Consider the following 27,450-nt stretch of genomic DNA (forward strand, 5'->3'; position numbering starts at 1 on the left):
AGAAAAAAGCAGGAGTTCTTAAGTCACCAAGCTATATCTGCTCAAGGTAACTTTACAGCTTGCTTTAAAACATACACCTTAAAAAGAGTGACTGTGCCAAACAGGTATACCTCTCCTCTTGAACCAGCTGCAGTGCAAACTCATTTGCATATGCATAAGGTGTTCTGCTCTGAGCAGTTGGGGAAGGGCCATAGCTCAGTGGTGGAGATGCTGACTAGCATGCAGAAAATGCCAGGTTCAATCCTGACTGGGAGGGAACCCTGCCTGCTACCTGGCAGGGTGGACAATATGAACCAGATGGACCAAATGACTTGCTACAAGGCAGAATACCTGTTTATTCTTTGTCTATGTGTTATGATCTTTCCTGCTTCCTCACTTGAAGAAAGCAGATGCTGCTTAAAATTTAGAATATAACCTCAAATCCTGTACAGCCATACATTCTGTTTTATCCAAGTAGAGAACATAAGCTTAGTCATTTGCTGGATCTGTAGAATATTGGGTATCTTGGAACTTCCATATCGCATAGAAACAAGCTGTTTTTTGTAGCAACTAACTTCAACCAGAAAGTTCTCTCCTTACAAAAATCAACTTGCAAAAAAAGAAAGCTGCAACTGAATCAATACTGCTGATGCATTTATGATCTTTATTTTCATCGGATGTGTTTCATGTAGAACAAAAAGGTGACACCCTGTTTTATGAATAGAGCACTTAAGTGATTCACAGACTGACTCAAATGGGGGGGGGGGAGAAATCCTATAAGTGAAGCTTAATAATCCATGGTTGCAAGAAATTAACATTTTCTCTGCTGTACTGTGGGATTTAAACAGCAGTTATAACCAGATGGTGCCATTTCATTATTAAATACTTCATACCAGAGAGATCAATGGTTCTTGGGAGTGACATGCTAACTTTTTGTATTTTAAAATAAATGCTTTGGTATCAAGCTCTCATGGGGGGGGGATAGTAAATACCCAGCTGCTGCATTTAAGAGGTATGTGGTAACAGACAAATATTAAGCATAAGGCATTCCATCATGGAAGACAGTTGGGTTACTTTCATAGTTTAGCACTTCAGTTCACCTGCTACTATGAAAGTCACTCAAGTCAGTGTAAAATTAGCACACATAAAAGTTGACTAATGCTTGACCATAGCATAACTTCATTTATCATCACTGTTTTATAAAATTCCATGATAGTGCCACCACATCAGTGATTGGAGATTGCAAATAGAATTGTCAATGCACAACTTTTGGCAAAAATTCATGATTGTGTATTTGAGCTAAAGAATAAGTGACCTTAAAAGTGGTGTTACCCTATTGATATCAACAGGCCTTACTGTCACTTCTATGTTTCTAAAATCATGCCTGTTTATATAGAAAGTTGCCATTTTTAAAATGACATCTGCATCTAAAATCAGCTATAGAATATGATTGTCCACCCTCAGCATAGTGGAGTGTAAGGAGGAAGAGAAGATTGGGAGTTCTAGCTCAAGTCCATTAATTCAGCAGCAGACAATGAAGTAGAATCCTTTTGAATGCTTTCAAAAAGTGAAGACATTTCAGGATTTGCTCTGATCTGAGAATAAAATTCTGCCATCACAGGGCTTTTATCTACATCAGGGATGGTCAATAAGGCAGCTACTGCCCTCATTGCTGAGCGTTTCAGTTCATCTTGCTTCTCAAATTCCTGTTTCACAGAGCCAGCTTTTACCTAAGAAAAATATATTTAAGAAAAATACTACATTTTAGAAATGACCTTCAGGCAGAACAAAAATACACTAATAAAAATCAAACTGACTGGCAATCCTATAACTGGAGAAATTGCATTGAGCAAGCAGAAGTCTTTTGGGTGAGAGGAACAGCAGCACTGAATAAAACAGATCTTACAATGGCTTATAGCAGATATTTTCAACCTTTTGAGTCCACAGCTCCCTTGGCCAACTGCATTCTTTCTGCGGCACCACTGGGGGCTCAGGAGCCCAATTACATCACCACTTGCCTGCAGAGCTGGCAGCCTCTCATCCTTTTTCAAAGACCCTCGTGGACTGTTCCCTCGGCCTCTCCCCTCTCCTGGGGTGTCTTCTGGACAGCTGCTACTGTCACCCCTGGTCTCTGAATTCCCCACCCCGCTCCAAAGAGAGGTGCCTCCCAGAGGCACCATTTGCCTGCAGAGCTTATAGCCAGGGCTGCTGCAACAAACAGCTGTGCAAGCCTTTGGGAGGCAGAGATGCGAGAGGGCATCTGAGGGAGGGAAGGAAAGCGGGACAGAGGCCAGTGTTGCCTGTGGCACCCAGATCATCATTCAAGGCACCCCAGGGTGCCACAGCACACACAACTGGCTAACAGGGTTACCCTCCAGATGTTGGACTCCCAACTCCCACCAATCCCAGCCAGCAGGTCTAGAGATCAGGGAATACAGGAATTTTATTCCAGCAACCTCTGGAGGGCCAAAGGTTAGCTATCCCTGGCTTACAGCAATGAAAGGTAGGTATCCTGTCTAGCCTGAGAATGGAGGGCAGGGGATCGAATATTCCTGGAAGCAAACTGCTCAAGGAAATGAAATATTTGAGCTTTCCTAGTGTATTACCTTTGTAGAGCAAGTTGCTCGCAGGGGTTCAACTAGCCGTTCTAATCTTTGTAGGACTGCATTAGGACAGAGTGTTGACAGGCGAGCCAGCATAATGAAAGTCAGCATCTAAAAAATGGGAGAAAAAGGAAAAGGCTGCATTAACTATTTCCCCCCTGAAGATGTTCACCGCTACAGTTTCCAGTAACTTAAGATCACTTTCACACAACAGGTTCAAGCAACCATCCTCAGCCTCAAATGAATCACTGCACCAAAGTTACTAGTGTTATTTTAAAATGATGGATTTTTCTATGATAAACCAGGGAAGCAAATGAAAAAACTCCATTGTTCGGCTATCTCCCTACTCGTAAAAACTCCGCAAGAATGGCAGTGAGTTGCAGGCTGGCAACAACACTTCCTACTCTCCCCTTATTATGTAGAAGTGATGTCCAAACATTGATGATCCGAGTTCCAAAACCACTAAAAAGGGTTTCAGTATTTAGGAATATATAGAACAGCTCATGTTCAAACAATTAACACCCAGGTTTAGGCATTCACTTGTGCACAGGGAGGAAGAAAACAGCCTTGTTCTCTACATGGCATGGGGAGGTGAGTAACCTCCAAACAGCCCTTAGTGAGATAGTAACAGATGAAATAAGCTGTGCTGCTAATGAAAAGGAGGTAGTTACCCTGATATCATAATGATCTTTCAAGCCATCCTCCACGTGATTCAAGTACTCGTAAATGTCTAGTCGGTCAAGGCAGCTTTCCAAAAGTGTGTACATACACTCAAAAGCAGCTTTCCTTACATCAAGGCCATCATCTACTGTGTGTTTGAATGGCCCCATTTCTACCTAAAAGAAGAAAAAGGGGAAATGCTATTATACCTGGTCATTCAAAGAGAGAAGAGCTTTCCACCAGGCAATATCTGCTTGACACTAGTAGCATCGACAACATTTAAATACTCTCTTCTATATCCGCTGCAGCCTCAAATATTCCCCAGAATAGACAACAGCTCCTATCCTGAACAGTGAACTATACCACATAGTTGCCCTGAGGCTACAATCCTAAAAACACCAGGAAGAAAGTTCAGTTTAACATTGAAACTTAAGTGCATAGGATTGCACTGTAAAGTTTAAAACAAGTTGTGCTACATGGAGAGAACATAATTTCTTGAATTTTATAAATCATTAGAAGGGATGCCAAAATTTATATATGATGAAATGAACAGAACTAACTTCTGCTAAAGTTTACACGTGCTGTTAGACTTTTCCACCCAACCATTAATAATCACAAATGTCTGCACTCACCTGCTATACAAAATTTAAAAGCCCATTTATCCTTATCCTGATTATTGCCTATTTATGTTGGTAATTACTTTTGACATTAAAGCAAAGACATTATCAGCAAAGCATTTTTAAATGTGTGTGTAAGCTGGGGTTTGAGCTGTTTCAGTTGTCAGAAAAACATGCTACTTCATGCTACTCGTAAAGGGCATTGAAATGCTATAGGGTCCATGAAACTAGAAGCCAAACCATCTTTTCCCCTCCTTTTTTTACAGTGAAATTGCTAAACCAAATGTCAATCTATGCATTCTGTTTATGCAATATATGCAGACTTTAGGCAAACAGAACCTATGGAGTTAAACCAGATAAATCCACACACTTTACAGGAAAAAGCCAGATCACAATATGAAATTAAAATGGATAATATTATCTACATGAGTCCATACCTCCCGTATCAGTTCCCTTCTAATCTTGGTTTCATTATACAGGTGGGGCAGTACTGTGCTGAGCTGGTCTCTGATCAGAGTAGGTTTGTTGTGAGCAGCAGAATTAAACATAGCTAAAGCAACACGTCGAACATTCAAGTCGGGATCCTGAAGTGTTTTTAAGAAGTCACCTGCATAGTAATAGTACAAAAAGCAGCTTTTACTTTAGAGGCAGTAGTACCCTGCTAACTTAACACATATTTCAAGACACAAAATTTGTCAAAATGGTAATAGTTTCAAAAACCAGCAGGGAAACAGCAATTGGTCACCTTGTCGCAGATGTGGAAGAAAATATTCTCACAAGATCCAGCATGTTCACTTTTCATCAGCATGGGAACATCACTATGAAATTACAGTCTCACTCCATAAAAGACAGACTCAGTACCCCATCAACTGAGTCACACCTACAGAAACTGTGAAAACAAGGCATTGGCACTGTAGAAACAAGCCACCTTAAACCCTCTTTTCTATAGTCCTGACCCTGATGCCCTCCGGATGTTTTGGACTACAACTTCATTAGCCCTAGCTAACCTACGGCTAATCCAAAAACATTGGGAGGGCACCAGGTTGAGGAAGCCTGTAGTGACTAGACTAGCTGCATCTGTTATTAACACCATTCCTTTTTTCCTTCATTCTCTGAAAATTAAAACTGGAAACAGAACTCAAATGTATTAGAAATGTCAGAATATATAAAGGTAAACGGACCCCTGACCATTATGTCCAGTTGTGTCCGACTCTGGGGTTGTGGCGCTCATCTCGCGTTACTGGCCGAGGGAGCCGGTGTACAGCTTCCGGGTCATGTGGCCAGCATGACTAAGCCACTTTTGGCAAACCAGAGCAGCGCACGGAAACGCCATTTACCTTCCCGCCGGAGCGGTACCTATTTATCTACTTGCACTTTTGACGTGCTTTCGAACTGCCTGGTGGGCAGGAGCTGGGACTGAGCAACGGGAGCTCACCCTATTGTGGGGATTTGAACCGCCGACCTGATCAGCAAGCCCTAGGCTCTGTGGTTTAACCCACAGCGCCACCCGCGTCCCTGTCAGAATATATAGCAGCAAGCAATTTATTTTTTACAGACCTGGTCATTCAGTATTGAAATTAGCAGCCTCCACATAAACTGAACTGCAGATGAGAAGTTTTGTCCAAAGCAAAATCTGTGCATGGCTGGAACTGGCTTCTGCTCAGACCACAGGACTTTGTCTTTCTCTTCTCGTGGGCCCTCAAAAGTCTGATATGAAGGAGTTAAGGGACTCCCCAGAGCAGATCTTAGGGCTGTGCAGAGAAAGCCAAGGTTCTGTTGCATGAACAAAAGTCATCTTGTACAACCTTTGATTCCATCCATGATTTTTAAAAATTTCTCTCTTAATTCTCCACCTATGAGGTGGCTCCAAAAAACAACTAAATACACCCATCCTTAATCTGTGGATAAATTACTGTAGAAATAACCACGCCATGTATAGAAACAAACAGGTTCCTGCACAAGGAGCATCTCCATGACATAACCAGCACCAAGGATGGGGGGGGCACTACTATCATCAGGGTCGTTTTGAGTTGTGCTCTGGCACCATGTGTGTGCTACCCGCAATGTAATCAGAGCTCTTCAAGTCCCCCATTAAACCAGGGAGGAGGAACCAGGCATAAACTCAATTCCAGAATGCCTTTCTCTGCTCTAAAGCATAATGGCTAATATATTGAGGGAGTCTTCTAAAACATGCATTCAGCCTTGCAGTTCCACTGATTGTGGTTAAAGAACTCCTCCCCCTAGATTCTTTATTTTTGAGTAAATGAGAATTGCAGGTAGTTAAAGCAAACCTCTTGCACAGTGACTGTGTATTTGTTAATCGTAACAAAACAATGCCTGGTATTCTGATCGCCCAGGGAGGTTTCTGTATGAAACAAATATTTACCTATGCATCCTTTAAGAAGGGGATCGATGGGCTGTGGATGATCTGAAATGGTGAATTTGATTGCAGTTACAACTGTGCTTCGAGCATATGGTGAACCTGCAATCAAAACAGAGGAAAGAATCGTCCTAAGAAGGAGCAGAGAGATCAGATAACAACATTTTATTAAGATTGCTATTCAGATTCCGCCACTCCAAAACACACACACACACACACACACCCAAGTTAAGCCAGCAAACGGTAATATTAAGTGTGCATGACATACCCTTTTTTTGGTACTCTTTTTTGGTACTCAAGTGATGTTACCAGCTGGAGGACTAAAACTATAACTTTACATTCATCTCCCTGCTTAAGCCACTTGGCAGACAGCTGCAGTTTAAGCAGGGTGGTCATCTAATGGTCTAATGAAATAAAAATTTTATGCAGACTAGCAGCAGCTGCACAAAGGTAGGGTAAAGTGACAAACAAAAATGCTTAATAGTATGAGCAGAATTTTACCGGGAACATTTAGCCTGGCAAAGTAATACTGTATTGTCTAAAATGGGATTTTAAAAACCTTTCCAGTGCTTTATTCTCCAACATCAACAATGGTTTAAAGAAAAGAAAACCTCCGTTTAATTGCACTCTGGAAGCCCACACCTCTGTGATGACTCCTTAATTTCTCTCTCTGCATTAGTCACAGCGATAATAGCCTACACCCACTTTCTGCAATGCAGAAATTTCCCTCCCATGTGAAGCCCCTTGAAATGGGGAATATAGCCATTGCTCCCCCATTATATAAAGATAGTCATCCACAGAGCTACACTCAGACGATTCTGTCACAATAGCAAGCCCAAATGAAATTGGAGCCCTCTTCCACAACATGCTTATTTTATATACAGTGGTACCTCGGTTTACGAACTTAATCCGTTCCTGAAGTCTGTTCTTAAAACCAAATCTGTTCTTAAACCAAGGCATGCTTTCCTTAATGAGGCTTCCTGCCGCTGGTGCCCTTTCACTGTTTGGCTTCCATTCATAGACCGAGCTAACGGTCGCAAACCGGAACACTACTTCTGGTTTTGCAGAGTTCGTAAACTAAATAGATCGTTAACAGGACTGGTTATAAACCGAGGTACCACTGTATAGACGTATTTCTATAACGTATCACAAAATAGCAAAGCAGCATACACTGATAAACATACTTGGAGGGGGAATTACAGATAATTTTTAAGGTGACTTGGCCTAGTGACACCTTAGAGACCAACTAAGTTTGTTCTTGGTATGAGCTTTCGTGTGGATGAAGTGTGCATGCACACGAAAGCTCATACCAAGAACAAACTTAGTTGGTCTCTAAGGTGCTACTGGAAGGATTTTTTTATTTTTTATTTTGTTTTGACTATGGCAGACCAACACGGCTACCTACCTGTAACTTGGCCTAGTGGTTAATCCAGAACTGCCCATTATATTTGACACCCCTCTGTTAGGGCAAATGTTAAGACATCTGGATAAAACCTAATTTGTTAATACCCTACAGAATATGGTTTCATTAGGAACGTACAAATGAAGAAGAGAACGAGTGTTTGCCCTTTTAAATAAAAGCCTTAGTTTCCCCCCCCCCTTAAAAACAAATAGCTTTTTCTTCATAGAGTCATCTAAATCCCAGAATAGTCTCCCCCACCCTTTTTTGCACTGGCTCAATGACAGGAGTCATGAAAGGCATAGGGGGCCTTAGTGCCGACAGCATCTCAATAGTGCTACAGTTGGGCTTGGCCTCGTCGTTACCTGATGACAGCTGTTTTTTCAACCTGGGCAACAGCTGAGAAGGATTCACCACCGTCAGTTTCCCCAGGCACTCGGCAACTACGTTGCGGGTCCCTTCCTCAGTGCATTCGCAGTGTTTGAAGAGCAGGGCCCAGATGTCCTCCACGTAGGGTTTCAGGCTCTCTCCCGGAGAGGAGCTGATGACTTCCTTCAAGGAGTGGAGCAGCAAGTATTGCCGTTTAGGCTGGCCTCCAATCTCTTTGAGCATGAAGGGAAGGTACTCTTTAAGGCTGCCCGCACTTATGTTGCCCAGAGCGTAGGAAGCTGCCGATTTCACCTCTTCGCTGGGCGAAGCAAACGCATCCAATATCACGGCTTTGAGCTCCTTCTGAGCGCTGAGGTTCGTGGTGCGTCCTATTTCGGCCAATGAAAGGAAGGCCAACATTTTGACAGCAGCGCTGGACTTGGGATTCTTCACATCCTGAATGAACTGGTTGACCACCCCGGGTGCTTCTTTAGGGCACACGGAAGAAAGGGCTGCCACGCACTTTGCGACAGAGTGATAGGCCTGCTTATGTAAATTTGCAGATGCCCCGCCAGGGCTCGAAGTGTATATAGGGCTAGTCAGCTGCTTCATCAGTTCTGCATAACTCATGTTGACTGTCTTAGTTGCAACCAACGCCTGGAAGAAGTCCACAATGGCTTTCAGGGCCCCACCTTGCATCAGAGGCGAGTAAACGAGCTGAAAGAGTCCTGAGAGGACTGTACCACTGATCTTGGACAGGGACGAGGGATAAACCTTAGCTAAGGTTGTAAGGAACACGATAGCCACCTGAGAAACGTGCATATCATTCTCACTGATTAAATCAGGGAGCTCTACTAGAACACATTCAATCATGGCCGGCTTGAGGCTGTCGCTGTAGTTCTTGATCAAGATGTCGAGAGCCGTCAAGGTACTCAGTTTCAAGGCACGCTGATTCTTTCGCAAGAAGGAAGCCAAAATGGGGAATCCTTCTGCAAGAATGGGCCTCAAGTCTATTCTGAGTGGGGAGCTAGCAATTAAAGTTAGCGCTTTGACTGTGGTCAGTCGGGTTATTTCGTTTTTCAGCCTCTCCAGGAAAATCTTCAAGGTTGGCTGGAGATCACTGCTTAGGTAATCTCCAAGGTTGCAAACAATCTGCCCCATGCAAGAGATGGCCCGTTCTTTCACCTCCTGGTCAATGTCAGCAGCTTTCAGCCTCTTCAGAGTAGCAGAGAAGATGTCTCTCACATAGGGCTTGGCATCAAAGGTACAAGGCACATCCAGGGGCCGGATGACTTTCACCAGCTGCTGCGTAACCAACAGAGCTTCCGAAGTTATCTTGTAAAAGGGATCCCCTATGCAAATCACAACGGGGGGCAACAGGGCCTTAACATGCGGGTGGAACACATCCCGGGAGTGGTTGCAAAGGACGACGTGAAGGAAAGACAGCGTATCAATCTTCATGTTGGAGGAGCTGGATTTATCAGTCAGGGAGAAGACAATGCCTGTTTGGAGAAAGTATTAGTCAGCTTGGTTCTATTTTTAGAATACAAAGTTAGCTTCAGACAGAATTAAACTCATACAAAAGAGAATTGGCAGGGTGGGGATTTAGTCACAGATAAATTTGCATTCATTAATAATTTGCACCTTCCGCACAATTTGTTTCACGTACAAATCCCTTTGGGTGCCTTATAATAGCTTACAGAAGTCATTCCCCTACTATATAGCTCCTCAGAGGGCAGGTAACTCTGCTCTCTCTCCACACTCCAATTCTATCTAAAGCGAAAGTGTGCTGGAACAAGCTCTCCTCAGAACTGGTCACCTGCCATGTCTATGCCAGTGACAGCTCTGAGCAAACACACTGGCTTGAAGTGATGTGTGCCTCCACTTTGTATGAGAATTTTAGATAAGAAAGGCAATCTACCCCCAACCCACGAGGTTCAAATAGATTTTTAAAGGACTAGATACTACCAACTCTTGGCTTCTGCAAAGCCAACGGCAAATATCCACCGACTTGTTTTGAAGGAGCAGAAGGTTAGCTATGTATGTAGAAGAAGCCACTGTCATATGGTTTAGGTGCATCACATTTGAGAATGAAAAATATTTTATACTGAAAACCTTTTGCCCTGCTACATCCCTTCCCTCCTGACAAGTTTTACCAGGTACTAGTGCAGGTATGTGATCTGCAAGGCAACCAGGAAGAACATTAGCCAGTTCTGTCAGGAGAGTGAAGCACCCCTGTCTTGACTTGACACTCTTCTCTTTGAGCTGTTTGTGCAAGGCCTTGACGATGTTTGGAACCTGCAAGGTTAGAAAGAAACTCATTAGTAACCCAACACGAAGCTAAAGAAGCAAGTGATCCAAGTCTAAGACTGGACATTAATCATTTCGTATGAAGTGGGAAGGGGAGCCAATTTGCAAATGGTTTCTGTTATGCTGGAAAGGTTATGGTCGTGGATTATTTCTTCATAACATTCATCTATGTGGACATGGGTGAGCTTCTCAGAGGGGGGGCAGGAAGTAAACACATAGGGGATCCAATTCTTTTCAGATAAAAAGTTTTTCACATGAACTATTCTTCCAAAGGTATGTTTTTTAAACAACAACAACAAGTGTACTGTGTGTCCAAACTTTTGGACAGGAGCAATTTTTAAAACTTCAGATCCACCAGAATGTTCCAAGATCCACAAAGTAGGATTATTCAAATCAAGTACATTTCAAATCAGTGCATGCCCTATCTCTGCAGCTCTCAATAGCCACAGACCCCATTGCTATCAAGCTGAGATATGGATTCAGAAAGTGAAACACAACTTTTAAATGGCAGCTAACGTTTTGCTCACTTCAGAATAGTAGTTGCTTTATTACAGCTGCTAGAGAAATCATATTGTTTTGTAAACAATGCAATAGGTGCTGACAATGAGTTATTTTCTTATTTCATTTTCACAGCACACCACATTTTCATAAGCTGACCGAAGACCCAATTACGTGAATGTTTTGGCACACTATTAATCATGCTGCAGATTACCTTTCAAGTGGCAGAGCGTATGCGCACACCGGCTGGGGTGGGCGCATGGGGTGCATCTCCGAGGGAGGTGGGGGGTAGAGTCCACCTCCCATGTACCACAGTTCAGGAGAGGAGAGGGGTGGCGAAACCACCACTGAATCTCTTACTGCTCTCCACCCCTGGGTCACACCTGACCCAGGAGTGGGGCTGCTTCAGCCAGGCTCAAGGCACGCCACAGCTGAGGAAGGTGGACTGAAGTCTTGCCGCCAGCTCTCCTGCTCTCCCCCCTCCCCGGGTGAGACCTGACCCGGGACCAGAGCTGCAGCCAGGCACAGCTTCTTAGCGCACAGAGCCAAGTTCCAATGAAGCCGCTTCATTTCTGTGGAGGAACCTGTTCACTCCCCCTCATAAAAATTGCACCTGAACCACGGCTGCCATGGCCTCCCCGCCACGCTAAACCAGTGCACCTTTCCTCCAAGGTGTCTGCAGAGAGGAGAGGCTCCTCCACAAAATAGTAGGCTGCATCTTCCTGTTGCTGCTGTCTATCTACTTATGGAACCAGATCTTCATATCAGAGCAAGCTGGTTCCTCATCAGTTGTCTTCAGGGCAACAGAGCTCCATCTGAACCAAGCCAGTGAGTCTAATTTAAGTTCATTGTTTTGAAACCATCTTTGGCCTTCCAGCTCCCATCAGCCCCAGCCAGCATGGTCAATGGTCAGAAATGATGGGAGGAGGAGTTCAGCAAAATCTGGAGGGTCACAGGTTCCCCATCTCTGAGACGCAGGGTCATCTCTTCAGACCCCTGGCTCCCTGCTCCATCACTCACCTGGTTCTGGAGCATGGTGAGAGGTATATCCTCCTTGCTTGCCTCATCTGATGCATGCAACCAACTCTGAATGGGCAGCGTTTGCTTCAACAAAGATATATAAGCACAGAAGATGTCTGCTTTAACATTCTCCTCCCTTTCCTTGAACCTGCTTATTAAAGCCGGTGAGAGTGTTTTGTAGAAATCCTGCAGGAGGTCATGCCTGGTGCTGACCATAGCCTCAAGGCACTTCGCCGCAGATCTGCGAACTTTCCAGCTAATGTCATCATCGTCACTGTACTCATCATCACTTTCTAAGGAGGAAAAGTGGAAAACCAAGCATTAGGAAAGTGGGAAAGTAGGGCGAGACTACTTTAGGGTGTAACGGGTCTACATCCCATATCTCTTTTTCAAACAAAGAAACCCAAGACAGACAATGGGACAATAAATCATCACTTCAAATCTTCCCATAGCACTGCAGTGCAATAGGATTTTGATATCGTTTTCCGTCCAGTTAGAATTACAAGGAAAAGGGGCAGAGGGTCATGTTGGACATACTTCAGTACAGAAAAGAAATGTAAAAGGAAAAAGGTCAAAGTTGGTTGCATGTCCCAAGCAAGAACAAGAGAAGGGGGAAATCACTCTCTTTCCTTCTGCTAGCTGCTGGGTAGACCGGCATCTCAGTGGATCCTGCTATGGAGGAACAGAGAGCTGAGAAATAGCCAGTCTCAGTCAACACAATGGAAAGAAGCTTTCTATCTCTCCCTCTCATTCAAACAACTGCAGAGAAAAGTAGGCACTGGAGGACTTTTCTGAGAAACAGGAGCCAAGTGGCCGTTGATTATAGCTAAGCCAGGCCTCACTGCCTCTCCTGCTTAAAAATGAAAATAATTCAGTTCAGTTGATCCATTTAAACCCATCTTGCAGATGCTCCAAAATTCAACTTGGACATGTTTTTGGAGAGTTAATTTACAGTTACAGTACTTGAAAAGCGATGAACATGTTTTCATGTCTGCTGACCATGAAAAGATGAGTCTCTCCATGCCAGCCTCTGGGCTGGATGGCTCAGGAAAGAGACAGAGGTTTGAAAGGACCGTTCAGGATACTGATGGGGCAAGCTCAGGCTTCTCTGAATATATCACCATCAGATTCCTAAGCATGCTGTACCTTGTTCCTCATCCTCCCCATTTTCAGTTTCCATCATTTCTTCTTCATCCTCCTCCTCGTTGTCATAGTTGTAGTTTGGGTCATAAGTGATATATTTGAGGCACAATGCTGTCACGCTAGGAAGGTGAGGGCCAATTTCTTTTGGACACCTTTGAAAACAGCAAGAAAAGCTCAAATGAAAATGGAATAAAACACCTAATTCAATAAATAGTATTCTCCATACAACCAATTAATAACAGTCTCTGGCACCCCCAAGGCTTGAAACACCTTACATCAGTTTCAAAAACTTCACCATACTTCTTAATCAATTAATTGTGATTGATTGCAACTATGAGGTCTCAAATGCACACATGACCCTCTCGAAGCGCTGCCTATTCATTTCAACAAAAAGGCCAGATTCTCTTGCACAAAGGAATATGCATGCAATTGGGGTTCTACTGAAATCAATCTGGAAACTGATAATTGCATAAAATCATTATCTGGACCAGATACGATTCCACGACTGGACCACTCTAGGCAGAATCACAAGAGAGGTTCAGTGTGTCAAAATTTCCCTTGATTAACCGTTAACAAAGCACAAGATCTCTTTTCATAATGCCCAATTGAATCTCACTCTATTCCTGTCTTTTTAAAATGACATAAGCCCTCTTCATTTTATTTAACCATTAGAACAATGAGGAAAAGGAAGTTATAATCTTCCCTGAAAACAAACTATTGGCAATTTCAGCTGCAGAAACATGACTCGAGTTTCAATTATTTTAGAACTGCGACTCTTCACTGCAAAATTTCCAGATCCACCAGATGTGTCCCGCCTGATCTTCAGGGAAGATTCAGTGGCAAGTCGCTTTCCAGCAGGTGTGGTTATTTCACATAAGGAAGTCATTACATAGGCATGCAAGGGGGCTGGCCAACCATCTAGAAAACATCACTGGAGGGCTTCTGAGACACATTTCCCTTAACCAGAATAAAATCAGATCAGACAGCACAGATTTCTGGATAGCAGCTTATTGGAAAGCAGACCATTCACAACCCCCCCCCCCCCAATACATAAAGCAACATTGCATGCTGAACTTTGCATGTCACAGAAAACCAGACCATGATAAACATACACAAACCTTCTCACAAAAGACTCAAAGGCCTGGAAGCAATATTCCCTCAGCTCATCATCCTCAACGTTGCAGTACTGAACGATTAAGGGGATCATCTTTTCCAGATAGTCTCCTAGAAGACAGCGAAGGAGTGAACCATTAAACATAATTTTTTCCCAGGCCTAGTGAGTAGTCATGGGGCTCCTGATAGTGCTGGAAGTAAAATCCGAAATATCATCTGTTTTTCAGACATATCATAATGCACAACTATCTCTACAACATGAAAGGGAGCCAGTATCCAGTGACAGCAGTACAATGGCAGTTTGCATGTTAGAAATCAATAGATCTGGGACCACATAAATCCAAGAAAATAGTAGCAGCCGCAGTGAGAATATCTCCTTCATCCTCAATTTAAATCACGCGCTGAAGTTTTTTTTATTGCTTACAAATATCCCTATGGAGCATTTTCCCAGCTACCTGTAGACGGGCTCATTTGCTGGAGCCATCTGAATTGATCTGTTCTGTACATATCTTTGACACTTTCTTCACTCCTATTCTTTGCTAGTGACCTGTTAGAATCTTAGGCCAGAAAACTGGGCTCTCATACACCTGGGCTTCTTCCAGCCCCATTGATCCTATAAAAGGTTCTTAGCTTAGCCAGGCAATTAAAACTGCCTTTGTCTCCTGCTTACACCGTAACATACTCAAAGCTGCTACAGCAGGAAAAGATGTTACGGTAGTACAACTAGATCACCAAGACACTGACTCAGGAGTTCAAGATAGGGCCAGGTAAAAATCCCACCTCACTAGGGAAATGAAACCAAGAGCTAGGGGGAAAATATAGGCAAAGAAAGCCACTTGGATAGCAGCAGTCACAAGTGGCAAAGCCTTCGCAAAACAAGACTTACCTATGCGGTGCCCAGCCTGCCTGCTGATTCCAGCAATACACTGGATGTATGTTCTGGTGGTAGATGTGGAGTTGTTTCTCTTCAGCTCTGCTAAGAGGTGTTCCATAAGCTCTGCAAAGATGTTCCCATTGCAAGTCAAAACCAAGTGGCCAAGGGCAATGATGGCCCTTTTGCGCACGGCCAACCTGGGACTTGTCAGCTGAGGAAGGAGGCAGTTCAGGATTGAGGAATGGAAGGAATACAGAGTCCCCCCTAACCTGCAGCCATGGGCAAGAGACACAAGAGACTCATGTCAGCATAATTCCTCGCCAAATAGCGGCCACATAAACGCCACGAAGAAACAACTTGCTGGCACTTCTCTACACCTTTCTACAACAAAACAAGGAACAGAATTCACATATTTTCCTATTAACACAGTTTTTTTAAGAACAAGTTCATTAAAACCGAGTTTTGAATACTGCCTGAACTGATTTTTCTCTAATGTGTCATTCACTTGGTGCCAGAGAAATAACACACTTTGTAAAACATAATAATGCTTCTGGGCTCTTCATCTCTAGAAAGCTGCTGCAGATGAAGCCTACTACACAACTGTTTGAAACATTTTCTTTATACCTGCTCAAAATATCTGACAAGATGTCAAGAGCTTCAAGCTGCACAGAGACATCTTCTTGCTTTCCAATGGCTCCAGTCAGTTGGGCTGTGATTTTTCTGCATACGTTGGCTGTCATAGTGGAACCTATTAGGGTGGGGAGAAAACCAGAATTAAGGGGTGAATGAATGAAACTTTATTTGTGTCAGCCATCGGCCATAGCAACAACAACAACAACAACAAATGTGATATACACAGAACAAAATAAAAAGTTGATTCTATAAAACACAGTTTAGGTTCCTGAATCAGCAGTCAAATAGTGGACTTTATTCTGATTGCCCCAGCTAGAAACCTGGCAACCTTTGCAGGCAGTGGTTGGGCGACCCGGAATGGTCAACAAAAGAGGGGAATTAAGGGGTTTGAAAAAGTACAAGAAAATATATCTGGCAATGCTTCAAATGAAATTTTCTCCCTTCGACTACGACAATTTTTAGTCAGAGTGGTGAGATTTGCATTAAGTCCCAGTTTAATTTTGAACCATTTCATTTCTAGCTTTAAAAGTAAAATAAACCCTTTCCACTCAGGACATGAATGCATTTCTGTTTAATAGCTTCTAGCATTTGGAAAAGGAATTTTACAAAACTTCAAATAGGAGAGTTCGGGTTTTGGTTTGGTGCGTTTTACCTGTAGATGGAGGTGGCAATTCAGAAATGACTGTCTTCAGCCCAATACTGGAGATGTCCCGGAGCTGTTCCTTATCCGATAACATGTTTGTACACAGTGTATCAACAATTGTTTCCACCTGATATTCTTTCACTTTGCTCACCAAAGGGCCCAAACTGCAATGCCAGGGTGAGGGGATGGCAAGGAAGAAAGAAATAAGAGGTATTACACATGAAATAAAGTTGTTCCCAATAGAAATCTTCTGCTGACAAGGCTTGGAAGATGGCAGCTATAAAGGAAATACTCATGGGAGCAAACATAGAAACTTGCCTTATACCCGGGACATCGTTCACAAGGCAACACTGGGAGATGGCAAGTCAAGAAAAAAAAGAAGTACAGCTTTCTGTTGCAAGCAAATATGCACACACATATGCTATAGGATCATCCATAATCCCCTCAAGGGTTGTGTCTGTGGACAGGATCAGCAGGCAAAGCCACAAACCAGAAAGTGAACCTACATTGTGTGAAATAGAAAGTTTTCATACAAGGTGAAAAGCAAAATACAAGACGACATAGCCTACGCAGAACCTGTCCGAGCCTCCTTTGGATTACTTAGCAGTTTTATGCTAAAAACCCAAGTACTGCTGTAGCTGATGTAGAGGGGTCTTACCATTTGACGGCCAGGTTTTGCACCTCCCCATTTTTGTCTTCGAGTAATTTTAGAAGCATTTTCACAACTTTTTTCTCACTGTCTTCATCTAGCTTTATGGAATCTTTCTGCAGTTCCATCATCAGGTCATTGGTAGCCATAAACCTGGGGAGGGGGGACGGGACACACAAACATCAGCAATAGGTTGTATTGATTGGTGGAAGCAGTTCCATTTTAAAAGAGTCAACAGCAGAATGGAAGATTAAAATCCACAGAGGAGTGCAAGGAAGAACAAACCTTTACCAACAGTAACTAATCCATACCTTGCCTACTAGTTAAATCAATACTGTATACAGAATCCCCTTAACGAGGTATATGGAAGCAAAGGATTTACTCCATTTAAACCAATTTTTTTATTTTTAAAAAATCTCAGTCTTCCCAACACAGCCACACTTGATTCTGCAAATACTGCATGACTTGGAGAGATGTGCGTGATTTAAGTGTTTACAGCAGCAAAACACCAATGGGACACTGATATACTTCATCTGTTGCACAAAAGTGTGAAGCAACTCTGAGAACCTTTGCTAGCTGAAATAGTTACTGTATATTTATCTTCCCATCTGTTCTCAAATGCACGGTTTACAATTAGAGAATGTTAAGTATTTTCCTTTATTAACAGAATGCTACAGCTGCTAGCTTATACCAAAGTGCTATGCCAGACACAAAGCCAGCACTTTATGAACTGGTGCTGGAAGAGGCAGTGCTACACATGAGCAAAACTTGGTCCACACCTCAGTGTTTAATATTGGCACTTCCCTAGAGATACTAATACCTATTGCAAAACATAATTTCTCCGGGATCATGTACAAAGTGCAGCTCCCAATGCTGCATAATCTCCAGCCCTAAACAGCCATTCTTAATGTACTGTTTATCTTTGCTTGAATATCATTTGCACACAATTTGGACAGGGCAGGGGAAAGTTGTTAATATCTGGCAAAATCAGATGTGAAGGACTTCGAAGCTTTCAGTGAGGGATTAGCCTTGAGAATTGGGACAGGATTTTCTACATATTTGAGGATAGGGTGAAAATTCACAGAAATGCATTATTTGCAAACGCTCCGTATATAAAAGTGAACAAGTAGCGTACAGGGAGCAGAATCAGGCACACCAAAGAGCTGAACATTTCAATGGCGCTCACAAGGTGTTCACTAAGAACCTGTGTTGTTACATGTAGGGCGTTATCACCATGCTAGTATTCATAGGCCAAGCCTGGCTTGTGAATTCCTCACAGCTGGTCTGTGCCACAATCTATACTGCCTAAACTTCTCTCTATCGCCTTCTGTGCATTTTTTACTCTCTTCCATATCTATATCCAGGGCTTTTTCCCCCAGCCAGAGCTCACTGGAGCTCAGTTCCAGCACCTCTTTTTCTAGAAAAGTAGCACTGTCTAAATCCACTTTGGGGAGAAGAGGTAGAATAAATGGAAATGAAAGACTTCCATATGAACCTAGAGTCATTTGAAATGTATATGAAAATAGACAAAGCCCCAATCCACCTCTCCTACCTAGCTCTTTCCCCCTTTGTTGCTGTTGCAAAAACACGAACAGGGAAGTGGGGAAAGAAAAGAGGAAATAAGAGGAGCTCTTCCCACACATACTTCCTGGAAAGAGTTAAAACAAAATCGAAAATTCTTTCTAGTAGCACCTTAGAGACCAACTGAGTTTGTTCCTGAAAGAGCAAACAGAGTCAAATAAGTATGCAGTATATGGAAACATTAATGCATTTGGCCTATTGCTCCAACATTAGTCCTGCAGCTGCCTCATCACCACCACCATGATACTAGTCGCCAACCAAGATATTATTCACTGTGTTAGCTGCAAGCCTCACAGGTAGGATCTTCAAAAATTAGGTATATAAGGCTGAAATCTTATATACTCTTACCAGGGAGCACGTTCCACTGAATTCAATAGGACTTACTTCTGAATAGACATAGCCAGGATTGTGCTTTAGGTCAGCATCAATATACCTGTTTTGTGGTTGCTGAAAACCTTATAGGTATATCTAGGCCCACACCTCACCTGAGTATAGTGACTCCACATGTGGCATTGATGAGATCACCCAACACTCACTGCTGTGTCAATGTGATGCCTTTGGCCTGCTCCTAACGCCTCAGAGTGGGATGTTCTGTCAGAGTAGAAGTCATTACTCTTCATCCTCATCATACACGAACTAACCACAGAACCTCACAAGTTTATGCCTTAAAACTGCCACCTAGACACACCTACTCGAAACCAAGTTCCACTGAAGTCAGTTGGGCTTTGTTCAGAATATATTCATTTAAGATCAGAATATAAGAACCTAAAAAAACCAACCAACTTGTTTGGAGTTAATTATCCCATTAATGTTTTATCTAAAATATTTAATAACCACAGTATTGCTTCTGAAGACTTCTTTTTTTTAAAAAAGGACTTCTGCTTAAAACTGGAATCCCAAAAGAGTTCATCTCTCAGTTGTAAGTAACCACCAGAAATAAGGTTAAAATAGTAAGCTTTCAAAATACACAACTCAGATATATGATTGAGACACTGTGAAAAATGAATAAAACTGGTTCAGGGCCTTTAATAAATTCACAGTGCAATTGGAGGCATGCTGTCTCAGAAGGCAGCCCCAGTGGATTCAATAGGGCTTACTTCCATGTAAGTGTTTACAGGAATACTTTATTTCTAACACATTATAGACACAGTAAAATAATAAGTGTACTGTATAAACAATTATGTTTATTCACCAGGATATCACCACACTGAAATGTAAACATATTTCAATATTATTCCCCAAAATAGAATTAAATTCTATTCATGAGTGGTCAAGCATAAATCACACTGGTATTAGAAGCTGATGAGACACCATACCAGCTCAATACCATTGGCATCTAATACACAATAGATACCCTGATTCCTCCTCACAATTTTGAACATATTATTATTATTATTATTATTATTTTGCATCCCTCGAGTACAGGTAAGTCATCTTGGAGCAGTCCTGCCCTCCAACAGGATAAACCGGAATCCTAGTGCTTGGATTTAGACCAATTTAGGCCACACATTCCATGGAAATCAAAGGGATTTCCTTCCTTCCTTCCCCCTCGGGAATGTTCAACTCTATTAGCACCATACTCTGGAGAAGGACAGAGCTACAAATCCTCTTTTACACATTTGGTGGCTGATTTCCCACCCACTCCTCTTACTTAGTCATAGCAGCCGTAACCTGCAGCCCGTTTTCAGCTGCTGCTTGCAAGAACTTGAATGCATCTTCTTCCAGTTACAACTGCACTTGTTTGGTTTCCTCCAAACACCAGTGCTTAGCTGCCTATTATTCCCCAGCTCTGCAAGATCAGATTTGTTTTTCTTAAAAGATGCATTGAAGGCGACCAATCGTCTCCCAAATGGTAACAGCTGATTAGGAAGATTCCCCACCCACTCCCACCATGGCCCACTGCAGCTGTCTAGCAGCAGTGCATCTCTATCTCGGTCTCAAATGAGGAACGTAAAAGGTTATCATAACATCAGATACCCAGTGAGAAATTTTAGGACTGTAGTATTCTCCTTCTCAACCCTGGAAGCCTGCAGTACGTTTCATATCCGTCTTATTAGCCCTGTCTATAGTTACAGCACACACTACAGGCCCCATAGTATAGGGGGGAGGGGCGATATTGTGTGGGATGTAAAAGGACAGGGGCAGTCAAACCCAACTTCCTTATATGGAACTCTACAGTTGGGGGTGAACTCTACAGTTGGGAGCTTCCAACTGTAGTGTATATGCCGAGTCTCCATGTCGCTGGTCAGTTGTGTTAATCTCTAAGACAGTTTAAAAGCAGCATTATTAAAATGCACCGTTGGCACTAGGCCAAAAGTAAAAAGAGGGACTTTCTCTCATAAAGAGAAAGTCACCATATGTATGTTATTTAGTAACTTTTAAGCCTGCCTCTAGGATCCTTATGTGACTAGATGATGATTACTTGTAAGTAAACGTTATACACTTTACCAAACACTGTGAAGTGTCTTATTGAAAGAGGGATAAAAAGGGGAAGACACCAGGACAATATTTTTAATGACTCTAGCGAGTCTATGCAAACTATCTGCTGCGCATATGAAGTAAAAAGGGAATGTTAGCTCTGCTGATATTATCGAGCTTGTAAACGCAAGTTGGGATAGGATATCTAAAACAATATATCCTCTCCCACATCCTTCAACATTCCCACAAAGGGTTAGCGGGCCCAGAATTGCATATTTTTGTGTATTTTTAAAGGATTGCATCGGATTGCAATTTTGAGTTGAGTGGATTTTCCTGGTGAGCACAAGGCCTAAAGCATCCATTGTGCTGAAAAGGGGAATTAACTACCCCTCCCCTCCCTCAGTGTTCACAGTAATCCAAGGCAGTGAAGATTTGTTTAGAGATTTTTGCATTTTGAGATTTTTGAACATTTTTCAAAAATTTTGGATTTTAAGATGGCTAGTGCAAATTTTGATAGTGATACAAAACTAGGGATGATTGTGCTGAGTGAGAATAATTTTATGCACTGGAAGCAGCGCTTAATAGCATATCTAGATGCAAAGCATGTTTTGGAGGCTGTTGAAGATCCCATGCCTACTGGCACAAGTAGAGAGGATTTAGCCAAGATAGCAGCTTGGAAGCGCAAGAACAGTGAAGCTAGGCATATAATTCTATGTGCACTTCGCAATGAGCATCTATCATTAATAAATAGTAAAGATGATGCATCTCAGATCCTAAAAGACATTGAACGCATGTATGGAGAATCTTCCAGGAACTCCTACAGAAGCTTGATGTATAAATTAACCAGATTGAGAATGAATTATAAAGGAGAATTCACAGCACACATCAGCAAATTTACTGAGATTATTCAAAAGATTGACCTCACTCCTAAGCCTTTTGATGAAGAAACAAAGGTATCATTTTTGCTAGCATCCCTAGGACCGTGTTTTGATCCATTTGTCAGTCTAATGGACCATAGAGAAGGTCTAACTTTCAAAGACCTGACCAGTCATTTAAGAGAAGAGTGTAGAGAGAGAGCAGAGTCTCCAGTAAGAAATGCCACAAGCAAGGACAGTAATTATGCGTCCAGGCAATTTACAAAGTCCAGAGAAATGCCCAAGAAAATAATTTGCTACAATTGCAACAAGGAAGGCCATATTTCTAGGAACTGTAAAGCTCCTCCTAAAGCAAAGAATTCCCAAACCTCTCAGCCAAAATGGCAAAAGAAGGGGAAATTTGAACGCACCATGCTACTTCAAGAAAGGAATTTAGCTGTTCATAACCGTGAAAATAAACGTAATATGTGGATTTTAGATTCAGGAGCCAGTTCACATTATTCATTTAAAAGAGAAAATTTTAATGAGATAAATGAAGATGAAGAATCTGAAATAGAGATAGCAGATGGCAGAGTTATTAAAGCAAAAGGTGCAGGTTCCATGGACTTGAAATTCAATATAAACAATGAACCTGTTAAGACCAAAGTGCTTAAAGTTTTGTACGTTCCAGAACTAAGTTGCAATTTACTCAGTGTGTCCAGTTTGGACAAGAAAGGTTTCCAAATCACATTTGGAAATGGAGAGTGTAATGTGACTAAAGATGGTGAACTGTATATTCAAGCAAAATTAATTAATGGTGTTTATGAGATTGATATTTCAGAGACCCAGTCTGCAAATGTAGCGCATTCTAGCCAGAAAGATGAAGCTGATATGCAACTATGGCATAGGAGACTAGGACACAGAGACACCACCACCATTATGAACCTACAAAAAGGTGATCTTGTAAGAGGTTTACAGGTAAAAGAAAGCAAAGAGGCTCTGACAAAATGCATAAGCTGCATTACTGAGAAGGCTGTGAAACCTTCTTTTCCACGTTGTGCAGAACAAAGAAGCACTAAAGTGCTTGATATCATATATTCGGATCTATGTGGTCCAATTAATGTTCCATCACTTGGCAACAACAAGTATATTCTAATTTTTATTGATGATTTTTCAAGATATTGTGTTGCATATTTCATCAGAGAGAAAAGTGAAACAGTGGAAATGTTCAAAGAATACATTGCCATGGTCAGAAACAAGTTCCAACGCGCTCCAGCTGTGTTGATGACTGACAATGGAGGTGAGTACTGCTCACGTGAAATGCAGACTCTCATGGCCAAGGAAGGAATTGTACACGTAACTACAATCGCTTTCACGCCACAGCAGAACTCCATTGCAGAGAGAAAATTTAGATCCATTATGGAAATGACAAGGTGCATGCTAAAGGAAGCATCCTTGCCACAGAAGCTGTGGGGAAATGCAGCTGACACAGCAGTTTATTTGCAGAATAGATTGCCAACAAAAGGAGCAGAGCGCACACCATTTGAACTTTGGCATGGCAAAGTGCCTAATTTGTCACACATTCGTGTGTTTGGAAGTCTGTGCTACTATCACGTGCCCAAAGAACACAGACAGAAGCTAGACTCCAGAGCACAAGCAGGTGTCTTTGTTGGATATGCATCTGGAGGGAAAGGCTACAGAGTAATGGACTTACAAAGTGGTAAAACCAGTGCGCACCATGCAATTTATTTTGATGAGCATGCGATGGTTAACACAAAGAATACAGTTATTGACTGTTCCAAGGAGTCAGAATGGACTCAAGAACTTATTGATTTTCCTTCTGAAACCCCAAGAAGTGCTAATCTGCGTTCTAATGTCATAGCACCTCCTACAGGGAATGCACCAGAACACGCAGAGGATCAAATTCCTACTGGCTTCAGAGATGAAGAGGACGACTTAGACATGCCACCATTGGAGGAGGATGAGGATGTTGATGCGGTTCCAGAACCAGAGATCAGACGCTCATCCAGAACCAACAGGGGTGTTCCAGCACCACGGCTGTCCTATTTTGCAGGGTCGGCATCTCCACAGGAACCTTCCACATGGGAAGAGATACAGAAAATGCCACCTAAGGAAGCTAATCTCTGGAGGAAAGCCACGCAGGACGAAATGGATGCATTGCATCAAAACAAGACTTGGACCCTCACGGAACTACCTCCGGGTAAGAAAGCCATTGGCTGTAAATGGGTTTTCAAGATTAAGAAGGGGTCAGAAGGGGAAGTTCAACGCTACAAAGCTAGACTTGTGGCACAAGGATTTTCACAGAAATATGGTGAAGATTATGATGAAACGTTTGCACCAACTGTAAGATACAGTAGCGTGAGAATGCTTTTAAGCATTGCAGCATCCAAGCAGCTGAATGTAAAGCACATCGATATTGCCACTGCGTTTTTGCATGGACAGATTTCCGAGGAAATTTATATGAGACAACCCAAAGGTTTTGTGAAACCACATGAGGAACATTTAGTGTGCAAGTTGCAGAAGGGACTGTATGGTTTGAGACAGGCTGCTAGAGCCTGGAACCAGAAATTGCACAAAATGTTAACGCAACTTGGCTACAAGCAAGGAAACGCTGACAAATGCTTGTACAGTAAGTCAGGTAATGGACAATTCTCATATATTTTGGCTTTCGTTGATGACTTGATTATCGCGACATCAAATAACAGAGAATATGTGCAGATTGTGAAACACCTCAGCAAAGAGGTGGGAGTCAAAGAACTAGGAGATGTCAAGTACTACCTAGGAATCCAGGTGGAAAGAGAAGAAGACGGATCGTTCCTTCTCAGCCAGCGACAGAAAATAAATGAACTGATTGAATGCATGCAGATGCAAGACGCAAACCCAGTTGCAACGCCCATGGCCACAGACTTTTTGAAGAATCAGCAGGATTCGAAGCTGTTGCCAGATAACAGTGAATATAGGTCGGTAATTGGTAAACTTTTGTATTTAGTTACCACATGTAGACCTGACATAGCCAATGCAGTGGGGATTCTTAGCAGGAAAGTGAGTTCTCCCACTGAGCATGATTGGGCTGGTGTTAAGAGGGTGGTCAGATATTTGAAGGGTACATTGAATTGTAAATTAAGGCTACCAGCTGTCAGAAATCCTAAGTTAATTGGGTACACTGATGCTGATTGGGCTGGGGATAATGCTGACTATAAATCAACAAGTGGTTATGTTTTTATGTTTGGGGATGGACCTGTTGTATGGGGCAGTTATAAACAGAACTGTGTAGCATTATCTTCCACAGAAGCTGAATATATTTCTGCATCGGAAGCGTGCCGAGAGATTGCCTGGCTCGATGAACTCATCAAGGACTTTGGTTTGGTGAGAAAGCAAGCTGTCAGTTTGCTGGAGGACAATCAGAGTTGCATAAAACTGACACAGAGTGAAAAGTTTCTTGCCAGGACAAAACATATAGGTGTGAGATACCATTTTATACGTCAGGCAGTTCAGGATGGACTTGTGGAACTGTCGTACTGCTGCACCAATGAGATGGCTGCGGACATCCTGACAAAACCCTTGCCTAGAGAGAGTTTCCAGAATCTACGAGTCAAGCTGGGACTCTGGGTGGTTGAATAAAGTTGAATTTGCCTGAGAAGGGGTATGTGGGATGTAAAAGGACAGGGGCAGTCAAACCCAACTTCCTTATATGGAACTCTACAGTTGGGGGTGAACTCTACAGTTGGGAGCTTCCAACTGTAGTGTATATGCCGAGTCTCCATGTCGCTGGTCAGTTGTGTTAATCTCTAAGACAGTTTAAAAGCAGCATTATTAAAATGCACCGTTGGCACTAGGCCAAAAGTAAAAAGAGGGACTTTCTCTCATAAAGAGAAAGTCACCATATGTATGTTATTTAGTAACTTTTAAGCCTGCCTCTAGGATCCTTATGTGACTAGATGATGATTACTTGTAAGTAAACGTTATACACTTTACCAAACACTGTGAAGTGTCTTATTGAAAGAGGGATAAAAAGGGGAAGACACCAGGACAATATTTTTAATGACTCTAGCGAGTCTATGCAAACTATCTGCTGCGCATATGAAGTAAAAAGGGAATGTTAGCTCTGCTGATATTATCGAGCTTGTAAACGCAAGTTGGGATAGGATATCTAAAACAATATATCCTCTCCCACATCCTTCAACATTCCCACATATTGCACTGACTACAGCCAGTGAGCCTCCTTAGTTCACATCATCCCCTTTATAAGGGTGTCCTTTTCCAGGCGTAGGTATTTTTAAAAAAACCTCCCCCTCTTCCACAACCCCCTCCCTCTAAGGCTTTGCAAGCAAACACACACACACACACACGTGTGTGCAATCCAAAAAGCCCACAACATACCAAACCTCAAAACATGACTTTAACATGCACCCACGCATAATATTATATGCACCAAACGCTACCAAAGCTCGGGTCCTACCTAAAATCTTTGTCGGTGGATGTCATCTTCTCCAAAAGGTTGGAGATGTGATAGGATATGTTAGTCATCTTGGACAGCTGGCCTTGGAAGACGATCTCTTCTGTGCAGCCTGTTTTAAAAGATTATATAGGTGTTCAGGAAGGAGTTGAAGTTTCTTGCTGCCCTAAGAAGGGGTTCCTTCTGCTGTAGATCTGCATGGAGAATATGGCGACAGGAGGGACACCGTGAGACGGGGGTAGTGTTTTTCCTCTCCCCCTCTCTCTTTTTCCTCCCTCTCCTACCCCCTCCCCTGGTTAGAAGTCGCTGGAAAAGCTGAGCCCCTGCACTGTTATCATAGGATATATATAGCCTATAGTCGGGGCTACGGCTGGGCCGAGGGCGCCACCTACTGGCAGATATCCGCAGCCTCTCAAGTTACAGGAGGGGAGGGGAGAGAAGGCAGCAGCTGCTGCGCGTCTTTTCACCCCATTCCAGAGGATGCTCTGCTATATTGATGCAGTGGGACTGCAGGTGTTTGCTAACATCCTGCATCTTCTTGCAATGAAAGAGGCACCAGCGATAAATCACCCCCTCCATGCTGGGGGTGCGTGGTGGGGTCAGCTGAAATTCATAGCTGACATTGGGGTGGGCTTGTTTTGAATATCAACTTCTCCCTAGAAATTAATCAACGTTCACCCAAATGGAAGAACAGGCACAACTACTCATTGCCTGCACAGCGCTTTCTAAATTGAAGAAATAATAATATGCAATATTGTTTTTTTAAATAAAAAAAAACACAGCTACATGCAAGCTGAGATCTCTGAAGGAATAAATCTAAAATTCTTTAAGTGAAATAGTATAGAAAAGGAGAAGGGTTGTAGCTTCATGATAGAGCATCTGCTTTGGTATGCAGGAGGTCCCAAGTTCAGTCCTTGGCATCTCCAGGTAGGGCTGGATAAGTTTCCTACCTGAAACCTACTGAAACAAACTGGCTTTTGTAGCAGAACTCTGCATAGGACCAGATTGCCAACAGGGATTTCAATGGGAAAGTATTGCTGGGTCCTCTTGCCCTCACCCATAACCATTCTTGGTAAGCCATTTTTATTTCTGTTGTACAGCTGAGGAACAGTGAATTTCCCAATGCCACATAATGCATCCATGGCAGAGGAAGTACCTTAGCACAATCCTATGTGTGTATATACTCAGAAGTAAATGTCTCTGGGTGCAATGGGACTTACTCACAAGTAA

At 42.6% G+C, this 27,450-nt stretch overlaps 1 protein-coding gene across 1 annotated transcript; it reads right to left on the reverse strand.

Moving 5' to 3' along the window:
* Positions 1-620: 620 nt before the first annotated feature.
* Positions 621-26,511, reverse strand: LOC117041869 (cullin-associated NEDD8-dissociated protein 1-like). The gene is made up of 15 exons (XM_033141136.1): positions 26,224-26,511; positions 16,900-17,043; positions 16,251-16,405; positions 15,590-15,713; positions 14,978-15,234; positions 14,097-14,202; positions 12,982-13,130; positions 11,836-12,128; positions 10,164-10,305; positions 8,004-9,509; positions 6,246-6,341; positions 4,297-4,466; positions 3,254-3,418; positions 2,586-2,693; positions 621-1,709 (listed from the first exon to the last, which is right to left on the reverse strand). The coding sequence occupies exons 1-15, from the start codon at positions 26,289-26,291 to the stop codon at positions 1,482-1,484; spliced, it is 3,711 nt and encodes a 1,236-aa protein (XP_032997027.1). The 5' UTR covers positions 26,292-26,511; the 3' UTR covers positions 621-1,481.
* Between the last annotated feature and the right edge of the window lie 939 nt (positions 26,512-27,450).

Source organism: Lacerta agilis, chromosome 2 (assembly GCF_009819535.1).
Source record: "Lacerta agilis isolate rLacAgi1 chromosome 2, rLacAgi1.pri, whole genome shotgun sequence".
NCBI lineage: Eukaryota > Metazoa > Chordata > Lepidosauria > Squamata > Lacertidae > Lacerta > Lacerta agilis.

Excerpts from the sequence above, each read along its gene's own strand:
- LOC117041869 (XM_033141136.1), bottom strand. The coding sequence starts at position 26,291 with ATGACTAACATATCCTATCACATCTCCAACCTTTTGGAGAAGATGACA. Across the intron at positions 15,714-16,250 it reads ATTGCCACCTCCATCTACAG|GTTCCACTATGACAGCCAAC; the intron begins GTAAAACGCACC and ends CCACCCTAATAG. Across the intron at positions 9,510-10,163 it reads CATACCTGCACTAGTACCTG|GCATTGTCTTCTCCCTGACT; the intron begins GTAAAACTTGTC and ends TTCTCCAAACAG.